The following is a 17,830-nucleotide window of genomic DNA, read 5'->3' as shown; positions in this document are numbered from 1 at the left end:
GTTTTTAGCGCATAGTATGCGTTAAACACATATTAAACATATAAGATTCATACCCACTGATGTATTTAGCATATTTTCATATAATAACAGTAAGTATAAGATTTTGAACTCAGATTCCCAGTTTTGACATTTTTTTAGCCCTTGTGAAATTACTAAAATACCCCTACGGTGCATAGTTTGATTTTAAATGATAAGTTTTGCATACGGGTCATACCCTACTGTTATAATATGTCAAACTAAGTATAATTACTATATAAATCAGACCTGTAACTCAGATTTCCAATTTAACTCTTTTATAACATTTTAAATGACCAAAATGCCCTTATAAGGCATAAACTGAGTTTAAATTCATTCGGGGCATAATAAAACATAACTTGCTGATATTATATCATATTTAAAGCATATTATCTCAGGGAACTTGCATATGACTCTTTTGGTTACCCGTAACGCCCTTTTAGCGTTCGGTTCGGTTTATGTAACTAGTTTGCATAAATTGACCGAAACGGGTCAAACGTTATCATTTTTGTCTCAAAATCCAGAATGTATTTAGTATACCCATATTATGCAAGTATTCAAACTTGTCGGGTCTAAATCACATTCTATCCGGTCTTCGCTTAATCGTGCGCTTGAACCGTATCGTCCTTAAACTAACCGGTCTAAGCTTAGGCTTAAATAAAAGACCCGTTAGGAATCTAATAGGTTATTATAAACCTTTGTTCCAGAATAGGAGGCCCAGTAAAAGCTACCCTCACTTGCCAACTGTGATTCATACTTACTCAGGTAAATACTTTTTAACTTATTTTCCCTATACGGGCTTGGGGTACGGTATATAGAATACCGCTTGATCGGGCGTACCAATCTTGCACCTTGGGTGTTTAATTGAATAGTTGGATCGGCTCGTTTAAACAGTCTTGTTTTACTTAAAGCCTTTGGGGGGTTAATGACCATGTCCCGGATATCCTTGGCATTAGCTTACGAGATGGCCACGACCAGAGCACGGGGTGTAGGCGTACACCCGTCGTGTATAACTCTTTAATGTGGTGTGTCTATTAATCTTTAACCCGGACAAGATCCCGGGCTACTGAACGCACGAGTAACATGTAATTCGTTCACAAGTTTATATTGCATAATTATCCCAAGTTATAAAAATATTTATGCCATGTGCATTTAAATAAATTTTCAATCATTTTCAAAATGAGTCAGTTAATTTGTATTTACCAGTGTAAACTGACGTATTTTCCCAAAAGGTTAAGTGCAGGTACTACACGTACTAGGCTGGCTGTTTCCTAGAGCGTCCACAACAGTCTCGCAAGCTCGGACGACAATAAAACTGTTGAACAATTATCTTATTTTATTTGATCCGCCTGTGGATCCGTTTCAACTACTCGTGATATTTAATATTACATTTTATTTAAAGTTGAAATGAATCTATTTCTGCTTCCGCTGTGCATTATTATATTGTGTTGTTTGTCTATGATGATGCCAACTACGTCACCATACCCCACACCGGGCCCACCGGTGACACGTGGAGATCGGGGTGTGACAGGTTGGTATCAGAGCCAACTCTGAGTGAATTAAACACTAGTCTTTTGTGTTTAATCTCAGTTACACAATTGCACATTCCTCGATTTTCGAGTCTAGACAAAGAACTTAGGAAATGTTCGAAATTTTTCTTATTTTTCTAACTTTGTCTTATATATTTTGTTGTGCCACTTGTTTGATTTTTTTTCACAGGTTCAAGATGCCGCCACGTGTACGAGGAAGGGGACGAGGAGCATTCGCCACCTCTCATGACCATGAGGCAGGGCCTTCGCATAGGCGAACCCCATCAGCATCCCATAACACTGATGCCCGAGATCTTTGGAGATCGTTCGCTGAACCCGCCAGGCACTCAGCATCACTGAGTACCACCCATTCACTACCACATTCTTTTGGGCCTCATTCTGAAAATGAGCCCCACAACTCCCACCAATCCTACATTCCTCTTCACCAGTCACCTTTTGATTACCCAGCACCCGTCTATCAGGGCCTGTACAACCCTGATGCCTACTTGGAAGAACCAGTGGGTCATAACCTACTTGGACCGGAAGACCACTTCCCGGGTGGCAATGAGATGGAGGTCGATGAGGATACCGATCCTTCCATGCCACCGTCCGGCACACCGAACCACCCCATTGAGATTTCAGATGGGTCACCGTTCAGGGGATCACCTTACAATGGTGTTGACAGCTACGAGGAGAGGTTTAAACAGCACGACTGGGTTTATACCCCTAGCTACCATAACTCTCCCATGCACCAGTCCTACCACAGCTCTCCTGTGCACTCACAGCATCACTCCCAGCAGCAGCTTCAGCAGCAGCCTCAGCAGCAGGATCCTTCAGAGGGTTTCTGGCGCGACGTAGTCACTCCGCCGCCGCCACCACCTCCGGTTCTGCCTCCTCCGCCTCCGAGGCGAAGGGGAAGGAACGCCCGTATGTCTACGCGAGGAGGGATACACATTGGCACCCCTCGACATTCAGGTAGCAGCCGCTACTCGCCGCTTCACGAGGAGTCAGAGATGGGAGAATCTCAGCATCCCGTCTCAGAGGTGACTTCTGCGCCTATTGCGCCACTGCCACCGCAGAACTTTGGAGAGCCAATCCCTGCGTATGCTAGCGCAACACAGTTCAACCCTTTCGAGCCGACTTTCCCCCCAGGATATGACTATACAGGGGATCCCTATTGGATAGCTTCAGGCTACAACCCTCTCAATCAGGAGAGTGCTTTTGGAGGTCCCTGGGCTACGGGACAATCGACTTTTGGATACCCACCGCATGGATACCAGCAGCCGCAGCCTCCACAGCCACCGCAGTATCAGCCACCGCCGCCGGCACCGATGATGTCGCCACCGCAAGTCCAAGAAATCCTGCAAGGGATAAACGACGTGCGGCAGGAATTGCGACAGGAAATGCGGGAAGATCGCCGACACAACCGCGGAATGTTTAAGAAGATGGTTGACTTGATCAAGGGTAAGGGTAAGAAGGATTATTAAATCCTGTGTTGTTAGCTCATTTACTCATGTCCCTGCGAGGACATTTATTCCTGTATTCTACCCCTGCGTGGGTATATTTCTCTTGTTCTACCCCTGCGTGGGTATGTAGTTTCTGTTAAACCCCTGCGAGGGTTTGTTTTGTTTGTTTTGTTTGTTTGTTATTTGGTTAGCCCCTGCATGGGCATGCTATTTGAGTAAAAGTCCCGTTTAGGGCAAAGTTGTACTAGTCTACTTTTATTTAAAAATGGTTAATTTAAGTTTCATTTTATCTACATGCATGAACATAATATACAAATAAATGGAAAATATCAATTATTATTTTGATTTACCATTTTAATAAGAATCTTAAAAAGGTAAAACCTAGCTTGAATGTCTTATTAAAAGGCCTGGCCAATATGGTAAAACCTGGTTAAAAAGATTCAGATCTCTGTTAACATCTGTAAACATGTTAACATTCTTGGCTAAGCGTGATCTGTAAAATCACACAAGTCACCCTTTTAATAAATTATCCAAAGATTATATCTGTGTATATATCTCATTGTGACTTGATACCTACGGGTTATGACTAATGTCATATAAAACCAAAAAGGCAGCTGTGGTTTATAAACTCCCTGCCAAGCAAAGGATTATTTGTTTAATTATACAAATTTTAATCCTATAAAAATCTAAATTTAAAATTTAGAAGTTGTCCAAGTGACTAGGCCTATTGTGCCAATATATATATTTCATTCTATGATAAATGCTGTTAAAGTGCTGAATGAAATTAAATAAATTAACTATTATGGCTATTATTACCATGGTTAATAAATCGTCAAGAACGATAATACTGTTAGGTTTCTAAATAGTCCTTGTCCTTACTTTTATGTTGCTCTTAAAGCTACATGGCAAAATTGGAAGAAACAAACAGTCGTTCTGAGGAACACCCTGATAACACCAAGATTCATGTAACTGGTGCGGAACTACAAGCACTGGTAGAAAATGCTGTTGCCAGGGCTATTGATAGGCAATTCAGGGAATCGAGCGGGACTCGAAGTAGGACCCGAACTGTACCACGTTCCAAATCCAAGAATCATTCAGAGGCTCATAGCAAGCCTCCCTCTAAGAATGATGTATCAAAGAAAGATGAGCCAAAGAAGAATGATGAGGATAATCACTCCTCCAACCACAGCAGTATCCCGAAACAGGAGATCAAGCAGAAACATGAAACGCACAGCAAGTCCTGTATGTATAAATATTTCGTTTCATGCAAACCCAGAGATTTTTCTGGGGAGAAAGGAGCGGTCGACTGTATGACCTGGTTAGATGAGATGGATACGGTTGTTGATATCAGCGGGTGTGCTGATCGGGACGTAGTAAAGTACGTGTCCCAGTCATTTAAGGGAGATGCACTGGCATGGTGGAAATCTCTCCTACAAGCTGCCGGTAAGGCCACACTGTACGGTATGACATGGGATCAGTTTGTAGCTCTGATCAAAGAAAATTTATGCCCGCAACATGAGGTCGAAAGGATTGAGTCGGATTTCGTATCCCTAGTGATGAAGAACCTCGACTGTCAGGCATATCTCACCACCTTCAATACCTTATCTCGATTAGTGCCATATTTGGTAACCCCTGAGCCAAGAAGGATCGCCCGTTTTATTGGGGGTTTGGCACCAGAGATCATAGCGAGCGTTAAGGCATCAAGGCCTACGACGTTCAGATCAGTAGCTGATCTATCTCTCTCACTCACTCAGGATGTAGTCAGGCTGAGAGCTCTTAAGAGCTCGGAGGAAAACAAGAGGAAACGTGAGGACGACACCTCACGGAGATCGGAGAAAAGACACCGAGGGAACAACGACCACAGGAAAGGGTCGGGATTCAAGAAGGGAGATCATCAGTCGGGTGAGAAACCCAGGTGCAAGGTTTGTAGGAAGCATCATTTTGGGAGATGCAGACAGGAGTCTAGATCCCAGTCTCAGCAAAAATTATGTGGGATTTGTAAGTCCCCGGATCATAAGGCATTAGATTGCAAGAGGCTAAAGGATGCAACTTGTTATGGTTGCAACGAGAAAGGGCACATCCGACCTAATTGCCCAAAGAATGCTAAGAAAGCCGATGAGGGAAAGAAGACCAATGCGAGAGTCTTCAAAATGGACGCCAAGGAAGCAGTTCTAGATGACAACGTCATTACAGGTACTTTTCTTGTAAATGATGTTTTTGCTAGAGTTCTATTTGATTTAGGAGCTGATAAGTCATTTGTAGATGATAAGTTCTGTAAATTGTTAAACCTACCTGTTAAAACCTTAAGTGTGAAGTATGAGGTGGAGTTAGCCGACGGAACCATAGAAACCGCCTCGACTGTTCTAGATGGATGTGTTATATCCATTAGGAATCATTCCTTCCCATTATCCTTGCTTCCCTTTAAGCTAGCTGGATTCGATATAGTGATAGGCATGGATTGGTTATCGCATAACCAAGCCCAGATTGTGTGCAATAGAAAGCAAGTGGTAGTGAAGACTCCGTCTGGTGAGTCACTTACTATCCAAGGAGATACCCAGCATGGATTGCCGGAGCAAGTGTCCATGCTCAAGGCATCCAGATGCCTGCAGAAGGGTTGTGTCATTTATATGGCACAAGTTACTATTGATGAGCCAAAGCCTAAGATTGAAGACATCCCTGTCATCTCAGAATACCCTGAAGTATTTCCTGAAGAACTCCCCGGTTTACCACCGGATAGGCAAGTGGAGTTTCGAATAGACATCATTCCAGGTGCAGCACCAGTAGCAAGAGCACCATATAGGTTGGCACCAACGGAGATGAAGGAGTTGAGGACGCAATTGGATGATCTGTTAGCTAAGGGTTTTATTAGACCTAGCTCGTCTCCTTGGGGAGCGCCAATCTTGTTCGTTAAAAAGAAGGATGGATCGATGCGTCTGTGCATCGATTACCGCGAGCTTAACAAAGTGACTATTAAGAATAGATATCCGTTACCCAGGATCGACGATCTGTTCGATCAGTTGCAAGGAGCAAGCTATTTCTCAAAGATTGATTTGAGGTCAGGCTATCATCAGTTGAAGGTCAAGGATGAAGATGTGCACAAGACAGCGTTTAGGACTCGATATGGACATTATGAGTTCCTAGTGATGCCTTTTGGGCTCACTAACGCGCCAGCCGCATTCATGGATCTCATGAATCGTGTCTGCAAGCCTTATCTAGATAAATTCGTCATCGTCTTTATTGACGACATCCTTATCTACTCGAAGAACCAAGCTGACCACGAGAAACACCTTCGTTGTATTCTCAAACTTCTACATCATGAGAAACTTTATGCCAAATTTTCGAAGTGTGAATTTTGGCTTCGAGAAGTCCAGTTCCTTGGACATGTGGTAAGCGAGCGTGGTATCCAAGTAGATCCCGCAAAGGTAGAAGCAGTTATGAATTGGCAGGAGCCAAAGACTCCTACCGAGATTCGCAGTTTCCTAGGATTGGCAGGATACTATAGGCGATTCATCGAGAATTTTTCAAGGATTGCTGCGCCCCTAACTTCGTTGACTCGTAAGAAGATTAAGTTTGATTGGGGCCCTAAGCAGCAGGAATCCTTTGACATTCTGAAGAAGAAGTTGAGCAATGCGCCAGTGTTGACATTGCCCGATGGCATAGAAGAATTCGTAGTGTATTGCGATGCGTCACACACTGGTATGGGCTGTGTACTCATGCAGAGAGGCAAGGTCATTGCCTACGCTTCTCGACAATTAAAGGTGCACGAGAAGAACTACACCACCCACGATTTGGAATTGGGTGCAGTTGTATTCGCATTGAAGCTATGGAGACACTACTTGTACGGAACCAAGTGCGTGATTTATTCGGATCACAAGAGCCTTCAGCACTTGTTCAATCAGAAGGAGTTGAACATGCGACAAAGGCGATGGATGGAAACTTTAAATGATTACGACTGTGAGATAAGATACCATCCAGGCAAAGCAAATGTGGTTGCCGACGCCTTAAGCAGAAAAGAAAGGGTGAAACCGATCAGAATCAATGCCAAGCGCATTGAAATAAGGAATAATTTGAAAGAAAGGGTGTTAGCTGCACAGAAGGAAGCTGTGTTGGAAGCTAACTATCCTGAAGAGAAGTTAGGAGTAACTGAGGAGCAGTTATCCTACGACAAAGATGGAATGCTAAGACTAAACGGACGAATATGGGTTCCAGTTTATGGAGGACTTCGGGACGTTATCCTCCAGGAAGCCCACAACTCTAAATATTCCGTTCATCCTGGAGCTGATAAGATGTACCAGGATTTAAAGGCAAACTACTGGTGGATTGGTTTGAAGAAGTCCGTAGCAGAGCATGTAGCTAAATGTTTGACTTGTGCTCAGGTCAAGGCTGAACATCAGAAGCCGTCAGGTTTGCTTCAACAACCTGAAATTCCCAAGTGGAAATGGGAAATGGTGACAATGGATTTCATCACCAAGTTACCAAAGACGAGAAAGGGAAATGATACCATATGGGTCATAGTAGATAGACTGACGAAGTCAGCTCATTTTCTACCCATCAAGGAGACGTATAGCTCCGATATGTTAGCTCAATTATACGTTGATAATATTGTAGCGTTGCATGGTATACCTGTATCTATTATCTCCGATAGAGATACTAGATATACGTCGCATTTTTGGAAGAGTTTCCAACAATCATTGGGCACTCGTTTGAATTTTAGTACGGCCTATCATCCTCAGACCGATGGTCAGAGTGAGCGTACTATTCAAACTTTGGAAGACATGCTGCGTGCATGTGCGATCGACTTGGGTGGTAGTTGGGATAAGAACCTACCACTGATCGAATTCTCCTACAACAATAGCTACCACACTAGCATAAAAGTTGCGCCTTTTGAGGCCTTATACGGTAGAAAGTGTAGATCATCCATCTGTTGGGCAGAAGTTGGAGATGTCCAACTATCAGGACCAGAAATCGTTTTTGAGACGACGGACAAGATCGTTCAGATTCGCGATCGTTTGAAAGCTGCCAGGGATAGGCAGAAGAGTTATGCGGATCCTAAGCGCAAAGATTTTCACTTCGATGTAGGTGATAAGGTGTTGCTTAAAGTATCACCCTGGAAGGGGGTGATGCGATTTGGTAAGAAAGGCAAGCTAAGCCCGAGATATATATAGGACCTTTCGAGATTGTCGAACGTGTCGGGTCAGTTGCTTATAAGTTAAACTTGCCCGAAGAACTTAGCGCTATACATAATGTGTTCCACATCTGTAATTTGAAGAAGTGCTTCGCTGACGAATCACTGGTTATACCGCATACAGATATACACATAGATGAGAGTTTGAAGTTCGTGGAAAAACCTTTGTCGATCGAGGATCGACAGGTGAAGAAGCTTCGAAGGAAGTACATACCGATTGTCAAAGTCAAATGGGATGCCCGTAGAGGTCCCGAATATACGTGGGAAGTGGAATCCACGATGAAGGAAAAATACCCTCATTTGTTTCAGTAAATCTCGAGGTCAAGATTTCTTTTAAGGGGGTGAGGATGTGACACCTCGAAAAATTTCGTCCAATGATGCATTGACACGTGTCATAGGCTTTGCATATGCGAAAACATACTTTAGAGGGACTAAAATTGACAAACAGTGAAAACTATGGAACGTAAGGGTCCAAGGTGTCAACGACGGATAAATAGACTCTATAATAACCCTACATAATGTTTATAACCCTAAACGGATGGATCATGGATCATACGAAGCGGAAATTGCACGAAAGTGAGGAATTACAAACTATAGGGACTAAAAGTGTCAACATGTTGAATTTGTACCTCTGAGTGAACTTTTGGCAGCCTTGAAGCTTTGTAATGCTAGAATATACTCACTAGAATATGTGGTAAAAATTTCACGAAGTTTCGTTATCGTATGAGAAAGTTATGGCCAAAACCGTACTTGAGGGGTTAAAAGCGTCAACGTCGAATTTCATGACTTTTCGGGTGAGCGCAAAGTTAACCGAGGACATTACCATGTTGGTAAATGTCCCAAGGTTCTTAAAAACCTAGTTTGAGGGTTTACGAGTCAAGATAAATGGCCAAATCATCGTAACCAAAGTACAGGGACCAAAACTGCAACAAATGAGCAAAGTTTGGAGCTGCAGACCCCAGGCGCCCGCCTGAGGCCTTACGCGGGCCGCGACCCAGCGCCCAGATGCAGCAGTTCGCGAACAGTGCTATTTGGGTCCGAATTTTGAGTGCTTGACAGCTTTCTCCACCTCTAAAACTCACCAATGGATGGCCATGCATGTCTTGGACACCTGTGAGCTTCCTATAACATCTGAAACATTATAAAATCTGATCAAAAGCATCATTCTTGAGCACTTGTGTTAGTAACCAAGAACACCACAACTTGCAAGAATTCACAAGGCGTTTCCAGGAGCAATCTGATCGACAAGGCAACTTCCAAGTCCTATCTAGGCTTCATTAGGACCTTTGTAAGCATTCATAACCCTCTCTAATTCGTTCTATCATAGATTATTAGCCAAAAGTCAATCCGTTGTTCATATAGTTTGACTTTTCGATTAAACGAATTTGGCTCTGTCATTTCTCAAATTGAAACCACTTATAAGTTGGTATTTATGTGGGAAACAAACCCTCAAAAGGGTATTCTCTGATTCCCACTCTAAGCATGCTATTTGTCGAGTCAAAGTTGTTCTTAAAAAGTCAACAGGAAATGTTTTTGCAAAATATGGCATAAATGGTAATGTAGATGACATGCAATCAGTTTGATCATCAAAAATAGCTTTATAGTGAATGTAAGAATGTGTTTTTATCATGATCAACTCGACAATCTTTAGTATAAACTCGGATCGGAACCGAAAGTCTTATAAAACGACTTATTCTTTGACTCTCGATTCGGATCCGTGCATGCATGTTTGAGATCTGTATTAGAGTTTATTTTGACCATTTTTATTTAAGTTTAACTCTCTGGAATTTTTACATCTTGAGTCTATGCTTAACCGATTCATATGCATGTTTCCCATTTATGCTTAAAGTTGACTATTTTGCCCTTTTGGTTATAAAACATGATTTTTGGAAAAGTGAAAGAGTAGAAATCTTTATTTCTGAATTATAAACTTGCACCGAAAATTTGAGACCAGTTGGAGGTCCAGATTTTGAGTTATGGCCGATATCGTAAAACTATATCTTTATGTTAAATAAACGGCGCATTTAGCGTATAACCTATTTAAGGCCACTTTTTGGTATAAAACTTTTTACCCACTGATGTTATATAATATTTTGGGATTTTTGAAGATTTTTATTTAATTTTTGGCTGATCGTATCATAGGTCGCTAAGTCGATTCGGTTAATGCCGGTTTTGACCGTTTAAGCCATAAAATGAGTTTTATACATCCTTTTGACCCCAAACCTTCTTCTACTGATTTTATTTGTTAAATAGATTATTTTGAGCATTCTGGATATATAAAAATCTCAGCTTTCTTTTAAAAACCCGGAAACGGCTCTAAATCGCTTTCTAAGCGTTTTTAGCGCATAGTATGCGTTAAACACATATTAAACATATAAGATTCATACCCACTGATGTATTTAGCATATTTTCATATAATAACAGTAAGTATAAGATTTTGAACTCAGATTCCCAGTTTTGACATTTTTTTAGCCCTTGTGAAATTACTAAAATACCCCTACGGTGCATAGTTTGATTTTAAATGATAAGTTTTGCATACGGGTCATACCCTACTGTTATAATATGTCAAACTAAGTATAATTACTATATAAATCAGACCTGTAACTCAGATTTCCAATTTAACTCTTTTATAACATTTTAAATGACCAAAATGCCCTTATAAGGCATAAACTGAGTTTAAATTCATTCGGGGCATAATAAAACATAACTTGCTGATATTATATCATATTTAAAGCATATTATCTCAGGGAACTTGCATATGACTCTTTTGGTTACCCGTAACGCCCTTTTAGCGTTGGGTTCGGTTTATGTAACTAGTTTGCATAAATTGACCGAAACGGGTCAAACGTTATCATTTTTGTCTCAAAATCCAGAATGTATTTAGTATACCCATATTATGCAAGTATTCAAACTTGTCGGGTCTAAATCACATTCTATCCGGTCTTCGCTTAATCGTGCGCTTGAACCGTATCGTCCTTAAACTAACCGGTCTAAGCTTAGGCTTAAATAAAAGACCCGTTAGGAATCTAATAGGTTATTATAAACCTTTGTTCCAGAATAGGAGGCCCAGTAAAAGCTACCCTCACTTGCCAACTGTGATTCATACTTACTCAGGTAAATACTTTTTAACTTATTTTCCCTATACGGGCTTGGGGTACGGTATATAGAATACCGATTGATCGAGCGTACCAATCTTGCACCTTGGGTGTTTAATTGAATAGTTGGATCGGCTCGTTTAAACAGTCTTGTTTTACTTAAAGCCTTTGGGGGGTTAATGACCATGTCCCGGATATCCTTGGCATTATCTTACGAGATGGCCACGACCAGAGCACGGGGTGTAGGCGTACACCCGTCGTGTATAACTCTTTAATGTGGTGTGTCTATTAATCTTTAACCCGGACAAGATCCCGGGCTACTGAACGCACGAGTAACATGTAATTCGTTCACAAGTTTATATTGCATAATTATCCCAAGTTATAAAAATATTTATGCCATGTGCATTCAAATAAATTTTCAATCATTTTCAAAATGAGTCAGTTAATTTGTATTTACCAGTGTAAACTGACGTATTTTCCCAAAAGGTTAAGTGCAGGTACTACACGTACTAGGCTGGCTGTTTCCTAGAGCGTCCACAATAGTCTCGCAAGCTCGGACGACAATAAAACTGTTGAACAATTATCTTATTTTATTTGATCCGCCTGTGGATCCGTTTCAACTACTCGTGATATTTAATATTACATTTTATTTAAAGTTGAAATGAATCTATTTCTGCTTCCGCTGTGCATTATTATATTGTGTTGTTTGTCTATGATGATGCCAACTACGTCACCATACCCCACACCGGGCCCACCGGTGACACGTGGAGATCGGGGTGTGACACCAAAACTCAGTAGGGTGACAATCCAGAACTGTTTGCCTCGACCATGTATTGACGGAAGACCAAGAGGAGAATGTTCCTACAACGACATATCAAACGCAGTGTGGCCTTTGCAACGTTGTATTCCATGACCTTTGGGCTAATCATCACACCAGCAGCTTTATTGATCACATGAGTCAACTATGCTTATTGATGACGTGTCAAATTATTTCAAGGAGAAAGGAACATTATGAACGACATCTATATCATATTTTAGAGCTCCTGAGGGAGGAGCCATTGCGTGTGAAGTCTTGTTAAATGTAACATCTAGATTCGAGAGATGCATTATGATCATGTAACCAACGAAGTGGGAATGCACGTGGATCTTGCTAGGATCCATTTGGTTGGAAACTGATTGACACCAACGATTCCTTCGGGGATGCAGCAATTCCTTGGTTTCTCTAGATACCATCGCAACTTACTCACAGGATTTTCGAAGGTCGCACAGCTTAAATCTCTTAAGCACAGCAGGGTGCTGTGTTCGTGAAAGACGAAACAGGAGGACGTCTTTTCAGCTTTCGAATTCCAACTCTGCAATACACTGAGCACCGTCTTTACCCGAGGGTATACCATGATGGTCCGAATCAGAGCCCCAGTTACACGCCGACGCAACACGAGAGAGAAATGACTTACGTGATGGAGTTACAAAGAGGAACCGCACGACACACAACTGGCGGTGAAAACCGTGGTCGTGGGATTTTAGATGGGGGGCATCACTTGGACGGTACCAGATGCGTTATTTAGACCGATCACAAGGGCCTCCCGTGTACCCTGGCTTCGACAGAGCCAAATCGGTTAATGGCATCGCTGGGAGGGAACTTTTGGATGATCACAACTATGAAACTTGAACGAGCTTTGCAGCTCAATATCGACTCTAACTTACCTGATCCGACACGCCTTGTTCAAACTGAAGAACTGAAGGAGGAGAGTTTTCAAGAGTGACCCATGCGGGGCATGGGGAAGCAACCTTTGGCAGGTCAGACGATATTTGCTACTTCATGAAACGAATATGGACCTCACTATACAGCAATCTTAGGGAACTGGTGCAGGTGAAGCACACGGGTCTCGATGCTCTATCCATCTGAGTTTTGATAGGATGTATTAAAACCTGAAGACCATATACGGATGACCAGGCCTGAAGGCCCGCATAGCAATGCATGGGAACGATGTTTAGCTTATGGAAAAGTCAAGGTGGGATATTAGCAACCAGAAACATACATATGGAAATGAGAACATATTGCATTGCATTTTGTTACTGGTCTACTTACAACTCGAAACAGAAACAATATCATCTGGGTGATCTTTGATGGACTCAAGTTACCAGCACACTTTTCTTGCAATCAAGAAAACTGACGAGTCTTCATAGTTGTGAATGTTCCTCTTAGAGAGAGGCGGTTTTTAAGTACGAGGTGCCAACTCCTGTTACCTCTGAAATTGATCTATGCATGACTTATGTCAGGCAATACACAACACCTTTGGCTCACGTCAGGATCAGAGCATTGCTTATCTCTGTTGGGCAAACGATTAGAGAAAACAAACTCTCCTGGCACTCGAAGACATGCTGCGAGCAGGTGCGTGACTGGCTTTGGTGCAAATTGGAAGGACTCTTACCTATGGTTAAGTTCTACTGCGGCAGCTATCATTCTGGTAACCAGACAACACTATTGAGGCAATACATAGACGATAATGCCAGACTGAGACGGTTGACAACTTAAATATTGGTCCACGACTTGTACTTGAAACTCCTGGGGAGATTGCTTGGATTGGAAATCGTCTGGCGACAACGAGTGACCGTCAGGAAAGCTGATGGACTTAGGAAACACAGGAAGATCGCTGTAAGCCATCGTATCTTGTTGAAAGTCTCACCCTGGGAGGGTGTGGAACGCTTGGGAAGCGTTACGGGCTTAACCTACATCACTTTGAGCCATACAACACTCTGGGAAGAATAGATAACATGACTTACAAACTCGGGATACCCGACGAATTAGGTAATGTGCACAATGTCATTTAAGTCTCGAATTTAAGGTAATGTTTGTCCGATGGAACGGTTATGATTTCTTTGTTATTTAAACGCAATGATCAGGGGAAGCTTTGGTGTCCTCGACTCATTTAAACGGTGGAATCAACTTCTGACATCATTGACGAATTTCGGGACGAAATTCCCTTTCAAGTTGGGGATGATGTGGTACCCGACTGACTTCGCGATTCTGTTTCTACAATTTGGTTTACGTTGTGTCTGCATAGTTATCTGGATGATTAGTGATTGTGTGTAATGCTTGATTATTATGTGTGTAGTGTTGCATATAGTTTAATTTGAGTTCCTATCGCTTCACTCCTCTGTATTGTTTGTCAAATTTCGGGACGAAATTTCTTTCAAGTTGGGGATGATGTGACAACCCGAACTTGGATGATGTAACGTTAATCTTGCAATTGTAACTTCTCGCTAATAACTCCGTTAAACTTAAACGTGTAGATAACTTGGTTAGTTAACATGCTGGTATAGTTGGGCCACGTGTATGTTGGGTCACAACGCACACACACGCACACCCGGGGCCCAAACTAAACACACGAATAAACCCAATGACATCGGACCTATGATTAGGCTTAGTAGAGCCCAAATGGATGGTAGACTTGGGCCGGCTTCTAGCATCAGCGTATATACACACGTGAGACTCAATATTACAAACATATGCTAACCCTAGTTTCTCCTTTCCTCTCATCAAGACCCGATGACAACATCTTTTCGTGAAGCTTATCCTTTGAGTCCCCCTAGCATCTTAATTCCCTCGGTCAGTATACTCTCACCTTGTTGCAAATCAGATCTTCTTGTCATGCATAGTGTGTCGATACCAGATCGTTGCCATAGATTATGCTTGTATGTGATGTTTTGTGTATTACTCATGTGCATGATAAAAGTGGATAACCATGAATAAGAAAATTGCGGCCATTTGTAGCTAATGTTTTGATAAAAGTGGATAACCTTGATCAATGTGTATTTGGATAACCTTGAATAAGAAAGTGGCGGCCATGTGAATAAGAATATATATATTGATAGTTTGAATGTTAAAGGATGTTTGAGTATGTAATATTGATTAAATAATGAACTGCCATCTCAAACAAAAAGCTATTATACTATTTGGTTTAAATTGAGCTTTCTATTGTAGAAGAAGAATGAAACTAGGACTTGCTTGTTAGATAGAATTGTGGTTTCATATAATTGGCACGAATTATGGGGAGGGTTATGAAGATACACGGTTATGAAAAAGGGGATTAGAGTGGTGCTAGTATTTTCGGAACATGATGTTTGTATAGAAACTGTTATGTGCTTAGGATAGAAAGCGATAACGTATAAAAGAAGTGAACCCATGAATACGTAACCTCATGTGCACTGAATAATAAAAACCCTACCTCCCACCATCTACTGTGCGTTGGCTGGAATCATACCCTTCCCCATTGCGAGACATCGCCTGGACCGATTAAGGCTTTGGTTAGTGATTCTTTATCCAAGTTAACTATGATTTTGTGTGAACATATAATCATGATAAACAAACTGTTGAGTTATGTATGGTTGCATGATAATCGATACTTAGGGTGTCTTGTTCTAGCCATTGATGGGTAATTGCATGAAACATGAAAGTGAATCGTATGTTTGCATTATTATCATACAAATTATTAGTGGACCACACATGTTCTGATTGGACCGTGTGATTTGGTAATGTGCATAGGGGATCACAATTATGATGGATCTGATTGATTGGGAATAACAATGAGGTGATGATTTAAGGTAGTGTAACTAATAATATAAATTAATAAGAGGTCCAATATAAGTGAAGGAAAGTGGATTAATGGAATTGATAAATGGGAATGATAGAAATTTAACTTAGTTGGAATATGAGCTGGAAGTAAAAGAGTAAATCATTGGACCGAAATACTGACCATAAGCACAGTTAGCATTTGGGTTGGAACAATTGCCATTGTGAACTGCATAGTTGGTAGTATATACTGATCTGGGCTGGAACTTTTGACTGTTTGCACAGGCTATTTGGGCCTGGAATCTAGTTGGGCCGCAAACTCATACGAGCCCTACGAGGGGCTGTTTAGTTACTGATGTATGTTGTATGCTTGAAATAGGAGTTTTGTTCCAAGTGAAGATTGTGTATATGAATGTTATGATTTAATAAATAGGTGATGATTATCTGTCGATTTACATGTGCCATTATCGAATGATGATATGTGTCTTTAGTTATTGGGACTGTTGTGTAACTGGACTAATAAACACATGTTTATTGGGATGGGTCGAGAGGTGAACACACTACGTGAAATGTATGAAATTCGAATGATTATTTTGTGGCTACATGTTAATTGTTACAAGTTGTTACATACGCGGTTTGGTAGAACAAGATTCTAACGGTTAGTGGTAACCACCATAGGGACCAATTGATCAACTTGGAATACGTGCTTTAATCTTACCGAGCAAACCAAAGGTGAGTTCACTACATTCGAGCATGTGTCCCAGTGGTTGGGGACAATCAGGGGGTATCCCGTGGAGGGATAAGTCTTTTGGGTAAAAACGGGTATATTGGTTAATATTCTCACCTATCATTCTTGTAAGTCCCTTATTATGTTACCTGGAAGGTAACGGGTATTAGTTGGTAGCGCTACTTAGGTTTGGCACCCTCACACCGCTCCTAGATAGGACGGATGTGAACTAATGACCCAGTCGAGGCCCAGTACTAGATAGGAGTACGTGGGAAGGGCAGTCATGTATATCAGGAGCCGTCTTGTTCGGAATTGAGATATTAACAATATTACTTGCACTGGTTATTGAACTGTTTTACATACAACTGGTAACAACGTTTTCTAAAAACTGTGAACTCGCCAGCTTTGTCTGATACACTTGTTACATGCTCGCAGGTCGTTAGGTACTTGGGAACAGGAACTTGCTGGCTGGAGGGCGTGAGTGGTCATGGTTGCATTGATGAGCTTATTTACCAAACATTTATTTACTGTGGTTGTTTGGAAAGTATTTACATTATGTTACGTCAACGCTTCCGCTGAACATGATGGTTTTCAAATTACTTATGTTTGGATTTTATTACTATTAAATGATGAAACCTTATTTTAAACTTATGGATTCAATGTAATTGGTGGCTCATTGCTAGTCGTCACACGCCTAACAGGGACACTCCCTAGGTGGTCATTTGAGGGTGTGACAAATTCTAAAGCAAAAAGGACCATTGCCTCTGTTAACCGTCGAATCAACCTTACCACCCATTGAAGTAAATGCGAACATTGAATTGTAACGGCGAATATTTTTCAAAAAATGCTTGCTTTCATCACCATTGTTAGTAAACAGGATTCGATAACTTCCTCTGGCATCTTTGTAATCTGGAAGCTCTACTATGCCATAAGAACAACAAATGAAATAACAAACTTTTCCATCCTTTTTTCTTCCTTTTCCTTTTTCTGCATTCCGCAACTTTGCATTACATACTTCACAAGTAACGCATTGGTCACCATGGTCCAAATAATCTGTTGTGAAAATCAACAAAAAAATGTTAACACTGTTATTTAATAAAGAAGATAACATTATGTCGACAAATTTAATACTTTATGGACCGAAGAATACAAATTATTAGAAATGTACCTTTTGAAACACCTTTCAAGGGATCTTGAACTACAATCTGCTATGTGGTAAAGTCAATAATTGGTATCGGAG

The 17,830-nt window shown here is 41.2% G+C and overlaps 1 protein-coding gene across 1 annotated transcript in view; it reads right to left on the bottom strand.

Moving 5' to 3' along the window:
* Positions 1-17,830, bottom strand: part of LOC110900424 — a 30,188-nt gene that overhangs the window by 11,042 nt on the left and 1,316 nt on the right. The window contains exon 7 of the mRNA XM_035982121.1: positions 17,353-17,643. Within this exon, the coding sequence (XP_035838014.1) occupies positions 17,353-17,643 (291 nt within the window). The remainder of the gene's footprint in view (positions 1-17,352; positions 17,644-17,830) is intronic.

Source organism: Helianthus annuus, chromosome 13 (assembly GCF_002127325.2).
Source record: "Helianthus annuus cultivar XRQ/B chromosome 13, HanXRQr2.0-SUNRISE, whole genome shotgun sequence".
Lineage (NCBI taxonomy): Eukaryota > Viridiplantae > Streptophyta > Magnoliopsida > Asterales > Asteraceae > Helianthus > Helianthus annuus.
This window is presented reverse-complemented; position numbering and strand designations above follow the sequence as displayed.